At 44.5% G+C, this 24,797-nt stretch overlaps 1 protein-coding gene across 10 annotated transcripts in view; it reads right to left on the reverse strand.

Annotated features, from left to right (window-relative positions):
* Nucleotides 1-24,797, reverse strand: part of tjp1a (tight junction protein 1a) — a 58,377-nt gene that overhangs the window by 4,910 nt on the left and 28,670 nt on the right. For 4 of the 10 annotated variants that reach the window (XM_029845918.1, XM_029845917.1, XM_029845912.1 and 1 more), the window contains 21 exons: nucleotides 16,390-16,446; nucleotides 15,295-15,419; nucleotides 15,033-15,135; nucleotides 14,586-14,913; nucleotides 13,814-13,920; nucleotides 13,290-13,458; nucleotides 13,035-13,170; nucleotides 10,156-10,295; nucleotides 9,062-9,167; nucleotides 8,801-8,951; nucleotides 7,590-7,698; nucleotides 7,288-7,507; nucleotides 6,119-6,303; nucleotides 5,901-5,996; nucleotides 5,497-5,523; nucleotides 4,142-4,224; nucleotides 3,636-3,846; nucleotides 3,412-3,512; nucleotides 2,982-3,326; nucleotides 1,871-2,122; nucleotides 75-884 (listed from right to left, as the gene is read on the reverse strand). In XM_029845918.1, coding sequence (XP_029701778.1) covers nucleotides 75-884; nucleotides 1,871-2,122; nucleotides 2,982-3,326; nucleotides 3,412-3,512; nucleotides 3,636-3,846; nucleotides 4,142-4,224; nucleotides 5,497-5,523; nucleotides 5,901-5,996; nucleotides 6,119-6,303; nucleotides 7,288-7,507; nucleotides 7,590-7,698; nucleotides 8,801-8,951; nucleotides 9,062-9,167; nucleotides 10,156-10,295; nucleotides 13,035-13,170; nucleotides 13,290-13,458; nucleotides 13,814-13,920; nucleotides 14,586-14,913; nucleotides 15,033-15,135; nucleotides 15,295-15,419; nucleotides 16,390-16,446 — 3,861 coding nt within the window. The remainder of the gene's footprint in view (nucleotides 1-74; nucleotides 885-1,870; nucleotides 2,123-2,981; nucleotides 3,327-3,411; nucleotides 3,513-3,635; nucleotides 3,847-4,141; nucleotides 4,225-5,496; nucleotides 5,524-5,900; nucleotides 5,997-6,118; nucleotides 6,304-7,287; nucleotides 7,508-7,589; nucleotides 7,699-8,800; nucleotides 8,952-9,061; nucleotides 9,168-10,155; nucleotides 10,296-13,034; nucleotides 13,171-13,289; nucleotides 13,459-13,813; nucleotides 13,921-14,585; nucleotides 14,914-15,032; nucleotides 15,136-15,294; nucleotides 15,420-16,389; nucleotides 16,447-24,797) is intronic. The other 6 variants (XM_029845916.1, XM_029845921.1, XM_029845922.1 and 3 more) reach the window with 4 other exon arrangements.

Consider the following 24,797-nt stretch of genomic DNA (forward strand, 5'->3'; position numbering starts at 1 on the left):
TATAAAACACCCACCTGCGTCAGTTAAAACAGTTAACCTGTGATTTTTAGAACGCTTGAGAAGAAAACGCCGACCTTGTTCCCCGCTGACTCGCCCACGTCTCTGGCCCTGTCCACCGACACGGAGCGTTTGTTCTCGAACATCTTGACCCGCGTGAGCACCGACTGCGGCCGCATGGCCGGGTCGTCCTGCTCCTCATCTCTGGCGGCGACAGGCTTTGGAGTGTCCACAAAGGACGGCGAGGGGGCCTCTGCTTTGGGGGGGGGTGTGGGGCTGCTCTCAGAGTTCACAGGAATGGGGTCATATTGCTGGGTTTTGTAGCTCTTGTGTTGGGGTGCTGGTCCTTGGTTGTAGGCAGGCCGCTGAGCAGCGTGGTCCGAGGAACGGCCGCTAGAGGGGTAGGTGCCCAGGTGGGAGTCCTGGTAGTTAATGTCAGACCCTGGAGCAGGAGGTGAAGGAGCGTCGTATCGGACCGCTCCAGTCGGTTTGCCATAACGGGGCCGACCGTCGAATCCTTGCTGAGGCGGCGGCTCGTCGTAGCGTAGGGGAGGGGTGTAATGAGAGTCAGAGCCATCGCCGTACGGGGAGTGGGGGTCATAGCCATGAGAGTTGGCGGGAGAGAGCGGCTGGTTGTAGGGGTTCCACTGTTGCTGGTCGTACTGAGGCACGCTGTTCTCGAAGGGCGAGCTAGAATCGTAGTTTCTGTACTTTGGATCGGGGTAACCTCCCCCGCCGCTGCTGACGTCATACCGACTGGGTGGGTGGTCGTAATCTCTGTAGGGCTGCTCAGAGTGAAAGCCCTGCGGAGGGTTGTAAGACAGGGGCTTCATGTTGTGGCCGAGCCTCCCTGTGCTGTCTGTGCTGTACGGATCCTTTTGAAAGATCTAGCAAAAGAAAAGAGAAGATAGGGAGTGTTAATGACAGCAGCCAGCCTGCACAAACAAAAAAACACGTGAAAATGATTATGAAATTAGCCGGAGTCGGAGAAAGCGATAGTCTTAAATCAAGTCTGTTAGATTAGAGGGAGAAAGGAGAAGGAAAGACCTGAAATAGAGAAACTGAGAGGGATTACTCGTCAGACAGTATTTGAAATAAAAAAAAAAAAATCACATGGCTAGACAGTCTTTTGGCTTGAAAATATCACATTAAGTAAAAAAATAAAATAAAACAACAGCACTGTTGATTTAAGAACTGCAGCAAAGCAATGGGAAGCACTTTAAATAACTATATTTATATTATAATTTTTAAAAAAAACAACAAACACCAGAAAAATGATGACCCCCGTTGCTTTGGTGCAATTCTACTTAAAACTCAAACATCCACAGCATTTTTAAAAATTACAAACACACTGTACAGAACTCATGTCTGAAGTCCTGAATACTTAAGAAGTAACCATTAATCATCCATTTGTCGTTAAAGATTTTACGTCATCTTTTCAGATGCAGGACACAGATGAATAAAGGTGGATGGGTCCTTGCTGGGAACATTAATGGCTACTTTTACAAAGAAATAACCTAATCTGCACCCATGAATAAACAGATCAACGGGCAGCAGCGGGCGGAGAATTAGGCAAATGAGTCACAGCCATGCAGAGACAATAAGCAACGGTGACCTCCAATCGCACCCTTGCTTATCATTTGATTGCACTCCGGCACGTGCACGCGCATACAGACGGGCCCTGTCGGCACACAAACACACATCTTCTGGGCAGCGCTGTGGTCAGCAGACATGCAGGGCAGAAGGAGCGAGAGAGGAAAGCGTGGCAGCACGAGGTCGGCAGGTAGACGGGCGGCGGCGGCAGCAGCGGCAGCCAGGTCAGTCTAAGCTGAGCGGAGCCGGGGGGTCACGGAGCGTCCAGCAACGATGATACCTTAGGTTCAGAACCGGCCCGTCCAGACGGCAGAGGTTCTGGGGTGATGGTCTGCGGAGCTAGTTCGGCCGTGGGCCTCCTGAGTGAGCCAGCCTCTGGGATGGGGCTTGGCTGACTGTGGAGAGCTGCAGGGGCCTCGTCGGGGCTCGCGCCCCCTACAGTTTTTACAGTAACGTCGACAGCAGGGAGCACTGTTTCAGTCAGGGGCTCGGGCTGCTGGGGGATGCTAGGGACGGCAGTGGCCTCTGCTCTCTGTGAAGTGGTTCAGACATGTTTAATAACACGCGCTAACATACTGTGGTGCAGCAGTAACAAATGCTAGCTTAAAATCCCTTGTACAAAGCTCTGCTCCCCCCCCAATTATCCACCGTCATATATTTAAGTTTAGCTAGAGATCAGGGGATGGGACGAGAGGAATTAGCAGCAGGACAAGTTTTCTTTGTTAGAGTGCACTAATTTGATTTTAATTCTAGAGTACAATACAGTCGTTTCTTACGTTGGGTCCTCTATGTTCATGAAGACATCATGAGATGACAAATGTGTGGATTTGATTATCACAGCAGCCAATTAGGGTTTGATTGACACATGAATACACACGTATATCCAACATGCACAGAATACTTTCTGGTATAATGGCATCACAGTATTAATCACAAGTTAGACAATAAGTATCGCTCATAAGTGAGTATTAGTACAAACACACACACACACACACACACACACGCGCACACACGTAGTAGATTCTGTCCGCGTGAACAGTCACACCAGAAAGACATATTGTGATACAAGGAGTACAAGAGTAACAGTGGTTTTATCCAGTTCTTGTCCTTTTCAAAAATAAACGCTCTCACAAATAACCAACAAATACAAGAAGGCATCTAGATAAAAGAAAAATAGAATAAATATCATATACTGTATATATGCATAGTACTTGTATAATTCAATAAATATTTGACCACAAAGGGTTTTCCTTTCCCACCGATATTCATTTGTAAGAGTGAATAGACAGAACAACTGAAAAAGTGCTTCAATAGCGCCTCCAGAAAACCCTTCTAACGCACACCACGTCCTCCAGACAACAGGGAAGACGGGCAGCTCTCAGAAACGCTACCTGCTGCGGCACTGGTGCCTTGAATCCAGCCGGGTCGATGCGGTTCAGGGGGTCCGGCTGCACCTGGTAGTTGACATAGCCGGGGGGTTCCTGGATGACGGGCGGGTCCTCGCGAACAGGCTCGGAGGAGCGGGTGATGGCAGGCTCCGCGGGTGGACCCACGTCATCATTCAGGGTTTCATCCAGCTCCTGGTCGGTGTACGCGCCACCTTCCGTGTCGGTGTCTTCGTAGTCGGAGGTGTGGCGGCTGTCGGTGCTGTACATGGAATACTCACTGCCCGGAGCTGACAAATAGGACAGGCGGTCGTCATGGATGTCCAGGTCATCCTCGGTCGCTCCGTCCGCCTGGAAAAACAAAAAATAAGGTGAGGGAGGAAAAGCAAGAACGGCTGTTCCGGTCTAAGAGGTTTTTGGCGTGCACGCGTCCTACCTTGCCCTCTGAAACCCAGACCAGCTGATTCTGCTGCTGCTGGATTATATCCTTCAGGGCTCCAAACCAACCATCATTCATGCTGTTCAAGTTAATGGTTGCTGAGTAAAAAAAAAGAAGGATCCAGTTAAAAAAGCTTTGGTTTTTATCTTTTGCACATTCTCTCCTCTCATTTCTCTGAGCCATCAGTGTAGCCCCCCCCCCCCCCCCGCCTGTGGACTCACTGGTAAAGAGATGTTGGTTATTTTTCCGTAATTTGAGGGATCTATCAAAGAGCTTGCGGGCACTCTTTCTAGATTCAGGGCAGAGACGGGTCCTCATGTTCTTGACCCCCTGCTTGGTGTCTGGGTTCAGGAACACCACAATCGGATACCACTGAGCGTAGTTCAGTCGATCCACGGCATTTGGCGTGATATCCAGCACCGCGTGCTTGTCCTACATAGACAGAAAACACATAAATGAGCATGTTGACAGTTAATCAGAAAAAAACTACAGCCATATGGGCATCTAGAAATCTCTGTAAGCTCATCAGTCTGCATTAATTTGATGAATCTGTCACTGCACTGTCTCACCAGTTTCAGAGCACAAACACCAGGGGGCAGCAGTGAGCTGTGTTTCACGTTGGCGCGCGGCCATCTTTCCATTATCGTGACAAATCTGTCAGAAGGTGTTTATATCTCCACCTTTTGCCTGAGCATTTAAATGTGTGTGGAAAGGTGGATTCGCTCACCCGGTCGATGATCTGTTTGATTGTGTGCAGGCGGATGATTCCGGAGCTTTTCTGGTCAGTTCCTGCGTCCCTGGGTTCGCTCTCTGCACAAGGCAAATGATAGGATTACTCCACCACAACCACGCAAAGGAAAACAGCTGTGTGCCAATTACGCATCCTTATTTTGTGCAGTTGTTAACTCTCATAAACTGACTTGACTGTTAATCACGGGCGGTCGTCAAGGGCACTTTTAATTACATGAAATGAGAATGGCGCCATAGTCATGCGATAATCATAAGGCATTCAGGATTGTTCTAGGAAAATCAAGGTGTGTGATTTACATGCAACGGGATGTAAATGCATTAAATATGGTGGGAAATGAGTAACACGGATATGCAAACATGAAATATGCATCCATACATGAAGAGGCCAAAGGGCATTTGGGATTAAGCAGAACGGTTATTGTGAGCCTCGTGATTTAAGCGAGATGTGCAGAAAGTTTATGCTCTGCATTAACATAAGCACTTGTCTCCCTCCTTTTCTATACACATTTTAATAGTGGCACCATTTCTACCATTCTAACACAATCTACAACCTAAAACTATCATAGCCAAGGACACAAAAATACAACAAATAGGCAATGCAGCAAGTAAATGTTTAAGCACACACACACAGCTAAATTCAAATATGTGATACTGGGAACGCTCATATCAATACGATCAGGAGTAGTTTACATGGAAACATCACACAGCCAGGGGAGGGATAAGGCTGTCGGAAACATGCATCCGAGGAGTTCAGCTGAACTGGGAGCAGGTCAACGATACAAAATGGTTATTAGTGATACGATTGTGGCCCAACTTGGAACTTATGTTCAGAAAACTTCATTATTCTCATTTGTAAAATGAGTGTATCTGACAATTGATGGGATTTCCTGAGCCGGTTACTCATTTAAAGTATGTGCCGTCTGTTATTTCAGACCAACTTTTCTCATTACTTTAGTTTTTTTTTAAACTATAGCATTAAAATCAAAGTGCAACCACACACGTCCTCTAAAAAGCGTCTCTACTGCACACCTGACACGTCGCCCCGCTGTCTTTCGACATGATGCAATCTGCCAATAAAAGGGGAATACCACTAAAACAAAAATTAAAATAATACTGAATGTAACAAAAGCTTTGGTAGGTTGTTCATCTTATCTAATCTCTACCGTAACTTCATATGAATCAATTTGAATGAATAAAACAATCCTCTCCACAGTGCTATTCCCCTATAAACAAACTGTTTAAGCATCAAGAGGTGAGCTCGCCATCACACAACAGTTTATAGATTATCTGCCAATGACCAAATTAAAAAAGCAGATGCACTAAGTGACATACTTCCCTCTCCGTGTTGTTGCTGTGTTTCTGGAAAGACAATAGCCACACAAACATCACGAGAGTTAAAGGATAAATATCAAGGACCGTGCAAACGATGTGCAGGAGAGTCTAGGTAGGAAACAACAGACCTGTTTACATTAATAAGGGTTGTTCCACATTGCTTTAAGATAAAATGCAGCATATTGAAAGGCTAAAGTAGCTGCTCTCAGAAGGCAAAGAAAGGGCTAAATAAATGTAATGAATTGAAACAAAACAGCAGTACCCAGGAGGAAACTAGAAGAAAAACAAACCAAAATCTTGGAGACAAAGTGATCATCCACCAAATACATGATGAATCAAACTGGTGCATGCTGCTCCTCAGAGGTCAGAGGTCGCACAAATGTGAGAAGTGACTGCTTTCTTACTTGCTAGTTCAAAAATGTCTGGCTCCTCTCTGGCCAGCTTCTCTCTGGCTACGTCTGCTATTGGTCCAAAGATAACCACGGGTCTCAGGAAACCAGCTGTCCAAGAAAAAGACCACATCATGACAATGGCAACACTTCAGAGGCAGCATCCTACATCAGACCAGGCATTATTTTCTAATACTAGCTCACTGTTAAGAGTCACATAAGGTTAACATTACCTTCCCTCAGCACCACCCTCTCATAGGCAGGGAACTTGGTCTGGACCGGCTGGGCAGACAGATCCTCCCTGCTCTTCCGCAGATTTCTCTTAGAGCTTCTCAGTCCTCTGAATCTCCAGAAGTCGGCCCTGTCGCCGCCTGGTGTTTTGGGGAGAGTGTACTGCACACTGGAAAGCTGCTCCGCTCTGGACAGACAAGAGTGAGAGCAGAGTCATGGGGGGGTCCAATTATCCAGACCGAGTAAGATTACATAGCTATTATGGTGTAATGATATAGAACAAGGCACCTTCGTACTGCCATGTTCAGTGGTTATGCTACTGAATGGCTACTAGTTTAGTACTAAAGGTAACTTGCTACCCACATCTGTAAATATGTGGTTAAGAGTCATGGCGATGCGGTACATTTTTCTGCAGCATTTCTTTTTACGCATTAAAAAACCCTCCTCCTAATGAACATCTGCTGCAGCTGATGGGAGCCTGGGGGGTGAGCAGCATATTTTCCAGAGTGAATGCACATTTTTAAAGTTTTTTTTTTTGGACTCATCATCCTGACCCGAAACTGAGAAGCTTGTTTTCGCCTTATCTATCGAGCTTTGACAGACACGCACGTGAATGGGCCACGTTAGATGATTTAAGATTGTTTTTCTTTTGCTCCAGATGCTGCTCGTCTTGCTGCTCTTCTCTCTTCTGGTGGACTACCACTCTTCTACTCATCACAAAGATCTGGGACGGACTGCCAAACATTATGTAATATTTTTTAAATAAAACAACAATATTGATTTGAATGGTGCTTGACGCATCCAAGTTTGAAGCGTAACTTGGCCAAGGAGCTATGAAACACACACTATGAAATGTGTGTCAGAGATACTGTATCTATGCAGCAAACCTCCTCTGCCAAAAAGAAAGTGGAGAATGTTGGAGATTGGTGCGCACTCTTCCAGTTATCAATTGCAGAAACTGTATCTTTAACTCACAAGACGAATCGCTGAAACGAAGCAATAAAAATCGAAGGGTAAAATGCGACTATGTAAAAGGAAATCCTTCTGAGGCGTTCCCAGATCAACTCCTAGGATGATACTACCGGTACTCCAACGGCCGCCAACTGTCCATTCATTAAGTGCTACAACAAGATATACTGGTAATTAAGGTGTGACATGGAGGCTCTTTTACCTGTTCTTATTTGGAATAATGCCTCGCTCTACTTCTTGATGGTTCTTGCCAATACGAATGGCAAGCCAGGAGCCTAACTTTCCATTGTAGAGCGTGTCTACTACACGGAACACCTCTCCCTTGTTGAAGCTCAGCCCATAAGGAGATTCTTTCTCGTATTCAAAATGCGTCCGGATGTAGAAGGAATCACCCACGTCCGATTCCACTATCCTCCGATAAACTGGAAAAAAGGAATAAATACATTTTTTTTTGTTTTATGTCAATGCGATGAGAACAATGAGCTTCATTTAGCCAGTACTGACCATCCTTCTTCTTCTGAGCCAGAATAGAAACTTCTTCTCCTTTTGGGAGATCCAGCAGAAACAAAACAGCCTCCTCCCGGATGATGTTAGCGAAATCAACATTGTTCACCTGCAAATGCAGAATACAAGGTATCGCACTGTGGCAGTAATGCTAGACACATTTTGGGCTTGGACGCCTTGAAACTACTGTAAAATATTTCCCTTCCATTAGCAATACATTTTAACAGCTTGCTTCCATTTATCTGACACAGAATATGAGGAACAACACATGAAAAGAAAAACAAATCCACAGTGATGACGATAGGGTGATTCACCCCATAACCAGGCAGTCTCCTCCTTGCCTCCTGCTGCTCTCCCAAACACAATAACTACTGTTTATTGACTCAGCTTGGGTGTAGCTGGAGAACCAGAAACACATGGACCGGCTGGCTAAACCTCAGAAAGACACTTTCATCCTTCCCACAAACAGGAGATCTTGACGTCTTTATCTTTAGCACACCTAAGGGAAACTGTGTGAATAAAACAATGTGCTTGAAGTTCAGGCATGTTTGTGTAGCATACCAAACAATAAAGAAAGAGGCCTATGCTGCGCAGGACGTTTGGAAATAATTAGAAGTCTATTAATGTTACTGCTGTGATTAAATATGTTTAAATTATTGGGCAAAATAGCATAACAGATTACAATAAGAGTGTTAAACAGCAGGTGGACTCGGTGGCTCGTACATAAACGGGTCAGACTGGATCCAACTCTGACATCAACACAGTTTCACCCCATCAACAATGTTACTCTAGTGTTCAGACAAAAAGTGAACTGTTCCAAGGTCAGAGAGCAAGGGCGACCTCTATTACATCTTCACATGAAGACAAGGGGACGTTTGACTCGTGGCCTGAATGACTCACAGGCTGAAAGATACATTGTACTGGAAATAAAATGATTGTGTCCATGGAATTACTTCATTTCACAGCTGAATTTCATCCCACACTCACCCCAGTGATAAAATACTTTTAGACCTGCCTGCTGATCTGTTATAAATGATTATGCAAAATTCAGTCAAAAGGGATAAATCACCTAAGAAAAAAAGGTCTTTCCTCCCAAATCTCTGAGCTGGTGATAATCCCATCAGTCTTTTAGGACCATATTTTACTCAACATGCTGATAGAAGACCAGAGAAAATCGGATTCATACATAAGAAAGAGAGTAAAAATGTTACCCTCAGGATCTGGTCGCCCTCCTCAAGCCCCTCCTTGGCTGCAGGGCTGTCCTCCAAAACTCCAGCCACAAAAATTCCCACATCGTTCCCTCCAGCTAACCGGAGCCCAACACTGTCTCCTTTCTTGAACTTCACCAGCTTCATGCTTGGCCTGAAAGATAGCGGGAGCAGAAATTGGAGCTTTAAAGTGATTTAAAAGTCACACAATGTACAGGACACATACTATAAAAGTGACTGTGACTTAATGTGGAGGGTATTTACCTGAGGATGCTGTCGTCGTGCGCAGCACTCGGGATTGGGGCATCAGAAGGGCTGACGGGCAGGTCTACATCAGGCTGACCGGGTTGTGCATAAACGGGCTTTGGTTCTGCCGTGAAACAGACGCATATTGCATGATACCATTCCTGGTTTCCTGGACGGACTCTCATGCTGTATGCTAACTACTCAGATCCCCAGTTTTATAAAAGGGATTGAACATCCTCAAGGCCGAAGTCGGGTCAGTCTGGTGAATAGACTAAAGTTTGACATTTCATTCTTAAGACTTATTCATGTATGAAAGCATTTCCAGGCTGACATGATTCATCTTATTGTGTTCGCTTCAGTTTCAATCTGCTGGACATCCACATTTGTTGATGTGGGAGAACGCTGAAACGTTTTCTCAGATGGGCTCCAAGACTTCGGGCCTCCTCTGCCTGAACGCTTCATTTTTGAAATAGATCTCAGTGTTTCGGCTGCTTCTTGTGTTTTTTTTCCCGAATTAACGGTGATGTGAAACCAAGTAAAAGCTGTGAAACGGAAGCAAAAGCAAACACCCTTACGTGTCCAGTTGGAGAAACACTTCCTTTGTACACTTTTCCACCGATATAGTGAAGTATTATGTTGTCGTGACGATTGGAAAGATTTGAGGTGTTATCTTGAAATCACTGCAGACACTTTGACAAGGATTTATGTGTAGTAAAGGCGTTTACTTCAGGCTACTGCTGGAAATTTGCGGTTTTCTATTTTTTATAGTTTCTCCTTGGGCGTACATCTTCCAGAAAACAAAACAGAGTAATCCTCTCTGATCTTTAGACCCAACATCTGGTCCACGCGGATGTTGCACACCGTGATGTGGGCCTGCTACACACTGCCCGTGGAGTATTTCTGCAGGCAGTATTTTATCTGTAGCAACTGCCTACTTGACATTTCAGATGTTTGGCCATCAAAATGCTTGCACTACTTTCCTCTTCCCATTTTTATAAATCGGTATATTTCAATTTGGTAAGTTTTATGAAATGGTATCATGGTGTTGATGTGCCTGAATGCATTAATAGACACATTTATGATGAAAAATAGGAAAAATAAGCTGTTTGTACCAGGCAGTGGGGGTAAGATCTTCTCATCCCTGGAGCTGGCCTGGTCACTGCCCTGTGACAGGACACCATCATCAGAGCTCCTCACCAGCGTGGACATGGCCCCAGGCTTCGAAACGCGATCCTCGTCTCGACTTCGCTGGCTGCAACATACCGAAATAACACCGTGAGATAATATGTAAACGATTTCAGTTAGAAACCATGTAAAGAAAAAAAAAAATCAGGGCTTATAATAATCACATAATGTGTAGTTTACCTCGCAAGACTGGTTGTTTTTATCATGTTATGGTCTTATTGGATCAATAAAAAAGGTGAAATAAACACAAAGATTATGTCTCGGGTTTATAGTTTGCTACATTTTATTTTATTTAACTAGATGCTCGTTTATGCAGCATGCAGTGCCAGTGTTAAAATAATTGCATTAAGGTGGCATCAACATAGTTTGGGTTAAATTTAAAATAAATATTTTCTTGAAAAGAAATCTGTCCATATGCTTTCATAAAAAGCAAAGACAGTGAGGAAAAGACTGACCAAATGTCCCAATGAAAACCCCTGAGCTGGGATACTTTTCAGTCCAAGTTCCTGTTTAACCTGAGCAAAACCAACAAGGGAAACTTTTTTGTGTGTGTGTGTAAGAGAGAGAGGGAGTGTGTGTGGGTGTGTAAGAGAGAGAGGGAGTGTGTGTGGGTGTGAGAGAGAGTATGTGTGCGAGTGAGTGAGTGAGAGAGACAGAAGAGAGAGTGTGCATGTGTGTGTGTGAAAGAAAAAGAGAAAGAGAAAGAGAGAGAGAGTGTGTGTGTGTGTGTGTGTGTGTGTGTGTGTGTGGCAGGCCAAGTCTACCAGAGTAGAAAAGCTCTGCTGCTTAAAACAATGGTTGAATTCCACTGTGGTCACATGACCGCCAGCTGGCACAGTGCTTGATCTGAATTCAAAAGCTTTGGTAGAAGTATGTGAAGGTGTGGGCTGGGCCGTCCGCTCGCCGAGCAGCCTTCTATCCCAAAATGTGCACTGCCACACTGCAGCAGATTACAGGGAATAATATATAAAAAGTAGAGTATATTTTTAAACACAGAAGGGCCTTTCACAAATGTATATTGTATATGTATATATATTAATGCTGAACTGAGGTTGTATATGTTGTATTAATGGAATCTGAGACATTTACGCCACCGCGTTGTCACGGAAGGACAATTTGGAGCTGCAACATGCTCATTTCACACTCTTTGCTTTCACATCTTTACAGTGGGTGTATACGCATGAACGAGATGAATCCAGACATCAACCGCTTCACCTTTTCATCCAAACAAGTTAAAAAGCAGGAAAAAAGAGACATAAAAATCTCTAACAACAAAAATAGCCTCAGATCGTCAACCAAAGTACAATAAATAAAAGAAAATCAGTCTAAAAACACGGTAACTGTAACACAAAGCACTTACTTACATAATTGTCTCTGCATAGTGAACCATGCTGCCGATTATGAAGCTTTGCAGTTTAGTTCTTTAACAGCCTTGTGCATGTGTCCAGACGGCGCTCATGTTCAACACAGGATGAATATTGGCTGCATGTAAAAATATCCAAGAGTATCGTGCCTGGGGCAGATGAATGCCTCGCAGCTCTGCGGCCAATCAGGTTAAGTAAACCATCAGGCTTGGGACAAAGCGCTGTGGGAAGTATGTCAAATTCCTCTCACCTCTTAAACTGACAGATAATAGAAACATTCCACTCATGCTGCACCGTTTTGTCAGGAACGCAAAGATGGAGGTGATGATCTTGACAGTTTAGAGGTTTATTGGAAAAGTAAGGTAGGTAGAGGTAGGGCTTCCAAAAATCTTAAAATGGTTTAAATTATTTTCCCCACATAGAGATCAGACAACTTTTGGGATGTTGGAATGTAAAAAAAATGAATTGGACCACTTTTGATCGGCTAAAGTTCAGTTGTGGGTATTTGTACATTTTTGCCTGAGGTGATATATTTCTAAAGAAAGTCAAATATAACCAGGTAGAGAAATAAGGCAGCACTACTGAGCCGAGCTCCACTTTGCATCAACAACTGAAGACTCCAGTCTGACAGAAAGCTTTAACCTTTCGTCCCCTAAACAAGCAAGATTCTTTCAGCCTTCTGTCACTGGAGCCGGAGACACAACAAGCATGCCTGGATTCATTTTGCAAAGTTACCAACTGGATTCAAGTTCAGAGCAGCTCATTTTCTCTTATTTGACTCCTTCCTGTCTAATGATTTTAGTCCAAATCTTTGAACAAACTAACATTTAAATCAACTTCTGAAAACCTCATAAGAACAGAGAAACTATTTTACATTAATACACATGATACTTTACAGCTACATTAAAGACATTTTCAAAAATATTTAAAGCACAATAGTGCAATGCATTATATATTAATTGAACCTAGCTTGCATGATAAAGAGAGCTGTGATTAAAAGTCAAATGTTTTAAAAGGCGAAGGCCATTCAAAGACCTGGTAGTGGACACTTAATCCACCCGGAGATGAATCGATGCCTCTTTCCCAGTTTACTCCCAGGACAAAGCATTAATGGAACTCTGTGATGTCTCCGGAGGGAGTGAGTGCTTATGCATGCAATGTCTTTATCTACTGATTTACCATCAGGGATTCAAGGCAATTACTCAAGCGCCCGATAAATTATGGATGTGTGAAGTTGGGAGTTGTGGGAGTGCCGACGCACAACTGCAGTATGACTGATAACTGCTTCCCGTCACTGGATTTGCAGTCACAGACGTGTGCGTGCTCCTGGGAGGGGTGTCGGATGCTTCATGATTTACAAGGGATCCATTATTTAATAATTAAATCAAATGACTTTCTGCAAACATTCTGTGGATGAGCTGAACTGAACTGGATCCATTTACCTGCCATTGCTGATTTGTCGCGGTGAGTGACGGAGATGATCGGATGGTTCGGGCCTGTCGGGGGAGCGCGATCGACTGCCTCGCCCGTGGGATCGATTGGAATGGTCTGACGTCAGGGAATGGATTTCTGAAATGTCTGAAAATCAGATCGTGCATCCGTACATGGTCAGTACAATAGAGCAAGAGTGCTAAAACAGCAAGCAATGGAATTATTACAGGTTTTAGCAATGTGAGGCGGCGTGGTCGGAGTCTCACCATCTCTGTCAGAGTTATTAGCCGAGGGGATGCTGTCATCAAGGTCAGGAATGTTGAGCAGTGTAGCTCGCTCATCCCTCTGCACCACCATCTTCAGTTTGCCCTTTGACCTCTCGATCAGCTTCTTGGCATCTATCAGTGATAAGTTCTCCGTAACGGTGCCATTGATCTGCCGGGGGGTGGGGGGGGGGGGGGGGGGGGACGTCAGCACCAGAAGGGGACAGACCAGGTCAGGATATACGGTAATCTGAGCCTCTGATGTCAAAAGACACTCACACCGATATCGATACGGGTCCTGACTTCTTTCAGAACAATGATTTTATATCTTTTCTATGCTTGAAGCAGAACTGGCTTCGACCTCAGTTTTCCATAAAGAATATAAATGTTCTATTGTTCCTGCAGATTATGACCCTGTTTACTAATTAACTGATAGTTTCCCAGTAAACCGCCCCCATAAATTAAATGCTCAGACGTGCTATAAACCCTCTAACAGAGGTCATAGCTTCCAAACACTGTTTTCTTACCTTCAGTACAACATCTCCCTCTTGAATGTTTCCATCTCTGGCAGCAAGGCTCTCAGGGGAGATGTCCTTCACAAAGATGTGGCTGGCCAAGCGCAACCCATACTCTACTTTCAGAGTACATTAAAACAGTTTTTGTAAGGATCCATTCGTCTCTATATACATCCCACTGTATCAGGAACACTTGTGATAGCATTCAAATATTTCAATGTGATTTATAAACACATGTTGAAGTTTAAACATATTTTTGTTTTAGCTTTGCTCTGTGGGCAGGTTAATGGCGACTGAACAGCAACAAAAAAAGGATTATTAATGTATAACAAGCCAGTTTTATTGGAAAAATTTTGTTTCTTTTCTCTGCCACCAGATATTTGGTGTATACACTTGTTTTTAATTGAAGAGATGTAAAAAGTGGGATTATAAATTAAAGATCTAAATTTAGCCCACATTATTGGCGAAGAATGTTTTAGTTTAAAGAAAGCAAATAACATTTGTGGTAAGTAAAAGTAAGGGAGAACGTAAGCAATATGTATCACTATGACCGGTGTTGGGAACAAACTGGGGGATTTACAAAGTTATTTTTTGTGAATATTTGTGAGATTTGGTGAAAGTGTTGGAGATGGAGTTTAAGCTTTACCCACACAGATGGAGATGAACGGGTCTGACCCGGCTGTTGCTAAACCCAGAGACACCTCTTTGCAATGACAGATATTGTCTGCACTTGTTTGAACCAGGAAACTTCAAAATGTGCTCAGTTCTGACAGAGGTTTCTCACCTTCATTTTTACGGGACTTGACAAGGGTGACTTTGGCAGGCCTGGCTGGACCAGAGGAAACTTGTGACCGGCGTTCGGATCTCGGGGAAACGCTCCGCTCACGAGAGGCACTGTGATCCCGCCTGCTGCTGCTGCTACGCTCTCGGTCCTGGCGTCTGCCGGTACCGGTGCCTCCACTTGCTCCTTCGTAGCCGCTTCGACCAGGACGACCACTGTGGTGGTCGTAGCCGTCTTCGTCATCACTATCCTCTTCCTCGTGCTCTGACATTGTCTCTCTGTCCCCTGAACGTGAAACAGGGATCTGCACCTTCCTTTTCCGTCGAATAGTCTAGGAATAACCAGATCATTTGTATGTAAGAGGCAAATGTCACGGTTTTCTTTACAACGCTTAAAATAAAACATGTACACCGAAATCTGGAATGCTCAAGTATCCAAGGTCATACTTACTATCTTTGCATTCTTGCCGCTCTTTCGGAGCTGCTGCACCGCATAAGCATGTTCAACGTTGTCCATAGAGACCGCATTGACCATCACCACTCGATCATTCTCTCTAAAACAATTCAACATCCATCATTCCATCAATACATTGGCACATCGAATGTGTGTGAATCTGCATATTCCTGTAAAACGGTTTAAATAACAGTCTCCTTGTTGAGTACTAGAAACAGCATTATCATCACCAATGACATGGCATGAGTGGGAAACGTACTGCAGCAATCCCTCTGCAGGACCTCCTTTCAGCACATCAGATATCACGATGGACGTCTCCCCGCTCTGAAAATGGGGGTTGTCTCGTCCACCCGAGATGGCAATGCCAAACCCAAAACCCGGGGCCTGGACACATAAAAAAAATCAATTACTGCTTGTAAAATACATCAAGCCTGCACCTACTTTGGTCCACATTGGATGCAGGCCAATTTCCAGAATGTTTTCTTTTGGATTAAAGATAGATTACGGCTTATTTACATTACATTACTATGCATGATTGTCTTAAAACTGTTGACAGGAAGACAGCTAAGGGAGCGCTGTGTTGGATACTGCCAGCACTGGGAGAGGAAGCTGTGTGATGTAAATGACAACAAAACTAAGTAGAAATAGAAGAATGAGAGCTGCAGGCCACAAAAACTGCCTCTTCATTCCGATAAAGCAGCCACTAATTAGATTAAATCAAGCAGAACAGTCTAGACTGGTGCTCTACACAATCCCGTGGCACAACAGTATATGTTGCGTTTAATCTCAATTTAAATGACATTCAGAACTTCAGGATTAAGTGTGACGTTTGTTAGTGCTCCTCCACGAAACGGCTTAAAAACGTGCAAGAACCCTGATGGTGCCGATTGTGCCAGGGGACGTAATCAGTCGTTTGCCCAAATCTTAGCTACTGAGGTTAAGAGGTTCTTAAAATCTACCACGAATACACGCACCACTGGACAAAAAAAAAAGCACATGGAGTGAAACAATGATGCACCTCTTTCCATGGAGTTGCGTTAAGAAGAGCATGCTGCCAACAGGAAGGAAATGAAATGAAGTAGTAAGGAAGTAGATGCTGATTTTTGTCTTCCTTAGTCTTGTTTCCTGCCATCTGGGTTTCTTGACTATTGTTTCAGTACTGCACATCCTGCTGCTACAGCTGGCTCTCAGTACAGAGAGAGAAAAGAGTTGTACGGGGAGAGGAACAGGGACGAAAATTTGCTGAACACACACGGCATCAGTGCATCTTTTAGGATGCCGGAGGAGTGACAGAGAGGGGATGAAGACCAGAGAAAAGAAAGGGGAGAGAGGACGGAACGCTGTAAACACTTACTCTGTGAAGGGTCACCGTGTGCTGTTCCCATATGACAGTTTCCTCCATCGCTGCACTCTGCAACACAACACAAGTTGGATTTATCTTCTGTTACCTAATTCAAATGTACTTGGAAGATCGTTTTGGAGGGTTTTTTTTAGTCACAATTACTGGTTATTCCATACAAAGTTACAGAAAGCGTTATCATTTCACTGCTATCGGACACGCATTCCTCATCTGACTGGGTGAGGAGTGTTTAACTGGACTCCCAGGGAAAACCACAGCATGATGTTGTCGTCCTGTCTGCCTGCCGGGAATACAGCCGTCTATGGAGAAGTGCTGAGTGCAGACCCGAGTCACAGGGGAAGGAAAGAACCATAAACACCGCCACACGTGGCAGGGTGCTCGTTTATTACGCCCTCTATAATCAACTGTTTAAAATAACACACCGTGGGGTTTCAACCCTGTCATCACCATAGTCCCAGGCTCAACAGCGAAGCCGCCTCAGCCAGCTCATTGATAACCTTTATTTTATCTGCTCCGACAAGCTATACGCAAGAAAGATTTTTAGTTTTCCAATAATAAAACAACGAGCTGCGACCTGAAACACATGATGAAGGTGAAGTGTCTCGGCAACCTCTGGTTGGTATTTTACTGTTGATGTCATTTCCAAAATGATGTGTGCAGACTAAAAAAATGATTACAGTTCACGTTAAGAGTATTGTGTCTAGCAAGGCAGGTCGTTTGGGGAACTTAGGGGACCGTTTATCAAGGACAGAAAATGTCCAGCTCCTTTAAAGCTGATATTTTCAAGGTCAAGGTGTAAGGCACCGAACAGATTAAGGCCGTGTTGTGACACATGCACGTCACTGTTTGAAATGTTTCCGACTGTGGATGTAGAGGGCGGGGCTGCTACTGCACAGTCACTTGGCAAAAGAATTTTTATGGCACGATGAAACTGTGATTCAACATGACATCATCCACCTAGGAGACAACCTGAGTGGGTCAAAGGTCAACTCCTACACGGTGTTATCGTAAGGTGAACACAAGACTGTCTTTGAAAAGGTCAAATTGACTAATTCAGTTGATCTGCCAACACTTTGTAAAAGATTCTAAATGAATGTTACAAATGAACATCATTAAATTAATCTGTGGACGTCCGGTGGCACCTCGCCTAGCACGCGGGTCGACACTGGCGCTGGTGTGGCGACGACTTCTGGCTTAATACATAAGCTTTTAACCCAGCAGATACTGACCTTGGCTACTGGAGGTCTCCTAACTGGGTTTGTGCATCAGCAACTTCACTCGGTGGGTCTGAACCTTTAGACACTGTTAACCCCTTGACCCTAATTTTCATGGCAGCTCTTTAGGGATGTTATTTATGTCCATAATTGGCAAACAGAGTTTCTCCACGTCTACTCCGAACTGCTGCTTTTGTGTGGTGGGACCTGACCCATTTAATGATGGCTCCCCCCAACATTCCCAAAGACACTCATTTCACTGAAGTGTTTTGTCAAATAGTCATTCATCCGTTCATCTGTTCAGTCATCCAACAGTCCTGGCAGACAAAAGGGATGCGCCATGATTCGAAATAACAGTGTGCAGGGTCATGTGACCAGGCGGGCTGGCAGGCAGGTGGCCTCGTCCTTGAACTGTGGATTGCACTAAAGGCCAGAATGAGGGAGGTGTACGAGCACAGGGGTTGGGGACTGGACAACGTTCAGCATCAGGAAAAGGTCACACTTTAAATTATACAATATGAATATATGGGCCTTCGGTCTTCCAGCTGCTTTATTCTTTCATACTGATTAAATTCAGGCTTCTGTTGTAAAAAGGTCTGTAAATCCCATGAAAAAAAGGCCTTCCGATGGGTGACACGGACCAACAACATCACAGAACAGGTACAAGATCTGCTAAAAAAAATAAATAAATAAAGTGGAAAGGCCAAAGGTCATGTCTATGTTTCATACAATAATAAAAAACCAACAGATTAATATCTCCAGTTGAATTACATCCTATGAAACTGAACCTCTGAAAGGACATCCCACTTGAAGGTCTGTACAGTAGCTATATGAGCTGGACCAACCAGCTGTTTACAGCAGCGTGCTAACAGAAAAGAGGCTGATTGGGATGATCAGCCCTCCGGGACTGCAGCTCCAACTATTAGATGAGGCTATTACACTATTAATCACTGCCATGTGAGGAGCTAATTAACAGTCTGGCTGAGATATAAGCAGGATGCGCTCAGCCCCAAATGAACAAATGTAATAAATAGATAATTGAATAGTGACGTCAACAAGGCATTCTGCTATGTCTCACCTTTCACAACATTAAAATCAACACAGGAGTATCATTTTTTTGTAGCGGCGAGAGCAAATCAAGCTCTGCCTGTGTGTGAACAACAAAACAGTGTAGTCTACACACAGACAGGAGTCGAGGCTAAAAGAAAACGTCAACCTGAGCGTGCTTAATTTTCTGGAGTATAGAAAAACATAAAACAATGAAATTTATCTGAGAAGTCACACAGCCGCGTGAAACAATGGTGCTCTTGATGCTGCACAAACCGAGGCAGCCTGGTGTATTTATACACCCATATTAGTCAGGCCCGGGCTCTTGCCAGCAAGGCCCAGGGCTGGGAAACAAAGAGCAGCTAGCACTCACACACACATGTACTGCCTCACTCTCAGACACAGACACACACAACCACGATCTAACACTAAAGGGCCTCTTTGTTCAGGCTGCAGCCAGCCAGCCTGGCCCACCATAACACACAGGCCAGTGCAGATGATAACAGTTCACTCAGGCTCTTCAAAGGCTCAGACTAATCCATTTCTGTAGGGCACGCTGATACCAGCGAGCTGAACGGAGGGGAAAAAGCGAGATGAAATGGACAATAATAACCTCCTGTAGAACACTACGAAGAATCAGGTCGAATCAGGCATTAACAACTTCACTGTATGGCTTTAGAGTCTCTATACCATGTTTGATATACAAGTGGAATCAACATCACAGCGCAGGAATCCTCTGAATGTGTCAGGAATTTGAGAGCAAGGTGTTGCGTTATCAATGAATAAATCAACTGGGAACGGTGCTCTTGGGTGGCTTATAAGGGACATATTATGCTAAACTCACGTTTTCCACTGCTTTAGTGCGTACATTTGCATATCTGGAGGGCCTCCCCACCTGTAAGTGCCACTTTCTAGACTAATTCAATGTTTAGCAAGCTGCCGGAGTACAAAAATGTGTCTCCAAAAGCTCTGACTGTTGCGTAACAGTCTGGACATCTCCTCCCATGCAAACGGAGGATCTGCTCTTTTCTCCTGATTGCTTCACCTGTTCACAACTTCCTGGACCACCGTCATGTAGCACTTGAAAGCCACGGGCATGTAAAAGCCTCTCTTGCGCCTTCTCCCTGGCAGAAGAGGTGGGAGGGAGGTGCAAAGGTGGTCCGGGGATGGTGATTAGCTGGATTTAGAGGGAAAGGCGGTCAAACTGGACCTTCAGGGCAGGACTGTGAAACTGGTGTGTTTAAAGTCCGACTCGGCTTAATCCTTTTATTGAACAAAGCACTAACATTTCATTTAGACATCACGGGGCCATGTTAACGTTTATAAAAGAGAGAAAACATTTGTAACTGGGGAAAAAAAAGTTCTTTATCAGTCATCCACCAATGAAGTCACTGCATGTGGGCGGGGCCAATTCAAACTAATTGTTAAAACTGCAATCAAAAAAGTTAAACGCAAGAGAAAATTAGAGAAACTGGAAGTTAAAGATAGAGGAAAGACTGGAGCTGTAATTGATGGGGAACCATTTGTTGTTTACACTAGATTACTGGGCAGATAAGGGAGACATTCCAAGCATCTTGAAGCAGGAAGCCTACAAAGATGACATCAAGTAAACCCCAGCAGAGCTTTAGGTCAGTGTGCCTGCTTCTCTTTCTGCTCCTTTTAGACAGGATGTGAGCAAGAGCAGCAACTGCACCCACAGGAAAAACCGCTCTTCCTGTTTGGATGAACAAGCCGCAGCTTCCAAATCCCTCTGCTCTCTGCTGGTTCTCTGTCGTACGTCTCACCTGGTCTTCAAGACAGCACCCTGAACCTCGTTTACTTCTCCAGAAGACAGGAAGTGGTCACCGGCCAGGCGGCTTTTGCAAGAATTTGACTTGTCCTTGTAGTAATATGGCACCAAAACGCAAAACTGAAGCTTCAAATGATTCCTAAAACAACATTTAGGCCAGCATCTCAAACCAGAACCACAACTCTCATCCTCACTGGGGCAACTGAATCCATGGTAACCGTCTCTCCCTGCCTAGTAGACCCAAAGGAGAGAAGGAGGCAAAAGAACACTCAAACAACACTTAATTAGAGAAATGCTCATGCTGTTCCTGGAGCGAAAACACTGGTGTGTTCCGTGCTAACCTATAAATAGCACTACTGCTACTATTGGGCAGGTTGGGACCCTAAAAAATGGGAAACGGCTGCAGTTTTGTGCACACGTGCTCGCGCAGATGGGGGCAAACAGCCAATAGGATGATGACGATCGTGATGCCGTAAAATCTCACTCAGCAGCGATGGAGGATGTTGCCATGGTCTGATATGCTTGACTCCATAGGGATGCACCCATTATGAAATTCTGGGCCCAAAAATAAGTAGGCGACAGTGAAAACACTTGTCTGCAGCAACGCCCCCCCCCCCCAACACTACAGCCGTGTGCAGCCGACCTTTGCATTGCGTCTCCACTCCACAATGTAGGCGGAGCAGATACGCTTCCATTCAAATCAAAGCGTGTGTGTACACCGGCTGCGGATCCTTGGCATTCCGAGTCGGCCACAGCTCCACGACGAGTGGAGGGGAATATCGGCCGTTGCCGATATTTGGCCGATGCACCAGTGCATCGTTATTAATTAGGTTTAAACAGCAGCTTGAAATCCCTCCATCATGACACTTATCAAATGGTGCGTGTACACAAACACACACGCACACACGGCTCAAAAGTATCTGACACAGAATCACTGCTGCATAGTGAGAGTGGAAATAAAATACAAAACCATTAATCCAGGCTTTTGGATTAAAATGTTAATCTGAGCCATGCTTTCCTCTGAAGTCTGTGGCCGTCTCATGAAAACGGAGAGCTGGAGGGGGCAGAAGGATGGAGGGCAGAGTCGTGTCAATAACATGAGGTTTTAGTCGTGCTCCTGTCTTAATGCTGCAGCTCTTATTTTACAGATAATAAAATGCCTTCTATGCTCCCAAACGAGCGTGACAGCAGAAGAATCTACTGTAATTTCCCATCTTGAATCGGCAGCTTTCTCCTCGGTACAACGGGATCGGCACTAGTCCAAAGGTCAATAATTCGACCTAGACACAAGGAACGAAGTGATATTTGACTGTTAAGTATCATTTTGTGTCATTCAAGTAAGAGAAATATTGTATTTACAGTGGTGCATCTTCCTGGCTGTGGACAGGCAGCCAGACCTGACTCACATCTCATGTTCAGCTAATCCCAGAGTCATGTGAGCTCAACATCAGGAAGCGCTGAGGTCATCCCGGGTGGCGGGAACATATGGGACAGTGACTCAATCCTTCTCGTTATTTTAGATTGATTAGTGGATTTCTCATGCACTTTAAATAGCCTCCCAGAATTCCTAAGTCTCTGGACCAGAAAGCTGTTTTTCCCTCAGGTGTTTTGAGGGTGAAGGTTGGGCTGAATGGTAAACTCCAAGCTGCCACATTCCCTTCAGCCCCTGGGAAAGCCATCTTTACAAAAACCACAGGCTGCTGTGGAAAACATCCAAAAATGTTGGACTCAAACCTTAAAGAAAATGTTTAAGAGGAAAAAAACAGTTGAGTGTTCTCTTAATACCTTTAATTCTGTGTTTAATGTGTCTAGCGTGCGCTTATTTGTTCTATAATTAATTATCTTGTGGAAAAAAAATACAGCTGAAGTTAATAATTAATGTGTCATATTCGTCTGTTTGCTGCCCCTTTTGTGATGTTCGTCAGAGGTTGTGGGTTTATATGAAGACAGAAACTTCAGGTGTTACAGTTTAGCATTGTTCTTTGCTGTAAAACTGTATTTACATGCACATACATGCACACATGCACACATCAAGACAGCATGTTTCAGCCCTCATCCAGAAATCCACATCTAAAATGTGAGCTCTTATGTAAAGACACACTCGAGCGCACACACAGGTTATTCTTTGTTTTTGTATCTGTGGAAACCAGCTGTATTCCGAGGTGAGCGATAACCCGGTCCAGCACTGGAACCTTTGGATTCCCCACCCATCAGACACACACACGCGCACACACACACACACAAATGTGCAGAAAAGGAAGCACAGCTCTCTCACTTATTCCAGACAGTTTCTTTCACCTTTTACACCACTCATTCTTTAGATCCTTCTATCTTAACCTCTACCTCGGTATTTAAAAGCCAATCAATAGAAAATATGAAATGTAAAAATGCAAATGCTTCCGTGCTTACAGCACTTTAAAGAGACCGAAATTCAAGCAATTTGGGCCACGTTTACAGAGTTCACACACAGAACACTGTGCAGCTAATGCGTCTCCATGGCCACTCACACAACTTAAACATCCCTGTCAATCCTATTCAAAGGTATGATACTGGTTAAAGCCATTGAACTACCTCCGAATATGTTTATCAGACACTTGCACATATATAAATATGATGTAACTGTGCCTGTGAATGAGGCCCTCAAGCTGTAATCAACAATAACAGCTTTATTGGTGAGAAGCCAAGAGTTCCCTCATGTCTGATGAACATACAGAAGGAGTGTCCCAAGGTTAACTGGAAGAAGCTTCTTTGGTCTGGTATGAACTGTTGAGGTTGTCACATCCACGCCTGCATCATGCTGGGTAGCTGTTTCAGTGCAGTCCGATGAGCAAGGATCAACCCATGTTGTAGATCCTCATGGGCAAAGAGTGCTAAAAACGAGGTGCAACGACACATTCAATGTGCTCCAAATAAAATCCAGTTATGACTATTATTGTGATCCCAAAACAGATTAAATAGCTTTGCAAAACAGATATTGTGCAGCTCTACAGTAGAATTCCCCGTCTGTGGAGTCACATGGTGCCATAAAACAAGAGGCCCAGCCCACTCAATAGCATTCCCAAGTCTTTTGAGTACTTGGTGACAATAGGCATGTTGTCGAGCACAATCTATAGTGAATTAATGAGTTACTGTTGCAGCCGCAGGTTCCCAGAGCTCCACTGGCCTTTGCTTACCATTTCAGAGAGAGATGAAAGATTCTTACTGGTTATAAACACACCAGAGACGCAGCACAGATAATGCATTCATAAACTAATGCTGATATTACTGTACTTTTTGAATAAATACAGCGAGGCGATCTAAGAATACACCTGGAGCACTAAAAGGCAAAAGCAGAACGCATCACATCTATTTCCCAAACGCGTTATTCAAAAATTCACTCAGTCCAGAATGCATTAAATGTGAATTTTAAAAAAACCTATTTTAACACACGGAGCAGCACCGAAACACGTAGAACTTTTTGGTTTTCTTTTTGCCTCCCTCGGTCACACCTCCTGCTGCTCACACAGAGCTGTGTGTGTTGCTCCCACCCTGCAGCACACAGGAGTTCACTTTCTCAAAGTCTGCAATTAAAGAGGCACGTGCGGGCCCTCTGGACGACGTTCTATGGACGATGGAGTCAGCAGGAATGCTGTTCATTCATGGTAGGAGCTCGAGGTAAATGAATGCAACAAATGACCTCATTCCAATACAACCACGGCTCCAAAATTCCCTAAGTGAAAGTGAAAACCGCTCAGTTAAGGAACGGCTGAAAAAAGAGAAACATCTGATTCATGGTTCGACAGGATTCTGAAGGTTCGCGGCACATATGAGAAACAACTTTAAAGTGTTAATCAAGCTTCCTAATATCATATTTACTGTACTGACTGCCAGAGAATAATGATCTGGGTTCCAAGCCCAAAATAAAAATCATATTTTCTCTGGAATCATGCAGCCCTACTTTGTAGGCTTTGTAGGGGAAGAAGCCTTGGGATAAATCTGTTCCAGGCTCTTTCTCTCTTTCCCAACCAGCTGAGCCAGGGCTGCTGCCACATGCGTTCTCCCTCTCCCTGCGATGTCCATCTCTCACCCACCCCTCACATTAAGCACCCTGAGAAAAACGGCACCTAGTTCAAGAAAAGTTCACCCCCGCCCAGCCAGGAGGACCATTCTGTAGCGAAGGAAAGGAAACGCGACCCAAGATGGATCCGTTGGAGCTCTCCATCTCACTCTTCCCATTCTCCATTTTGCACGTCTCCCTCCCCAGGAGGCATTTTCTGCTCCCCTTCATTTTGTCCCTGCCACCCACCTGCCCCCTGCTGTGTGCGTCTGCCCCGTCTTCTCCTCCAGGGACGAGCAGACAAACAGGTCAGATG

Source organism: Takifugu rubripes, chromosome 13 (assembly GCF_901000725.2).
Source record: "Takifugu rubripes chromosome 13, fTakRub1.2, whole genome shotgun sequence".
In the NCBI taxonomy this organism is placed as follows: Eukaryota; Metazoa; Chordata; class Actinopteri; order Tetraodontiformes; family Tetraodontidae; genus Takifugu; species Takifugu rubripes.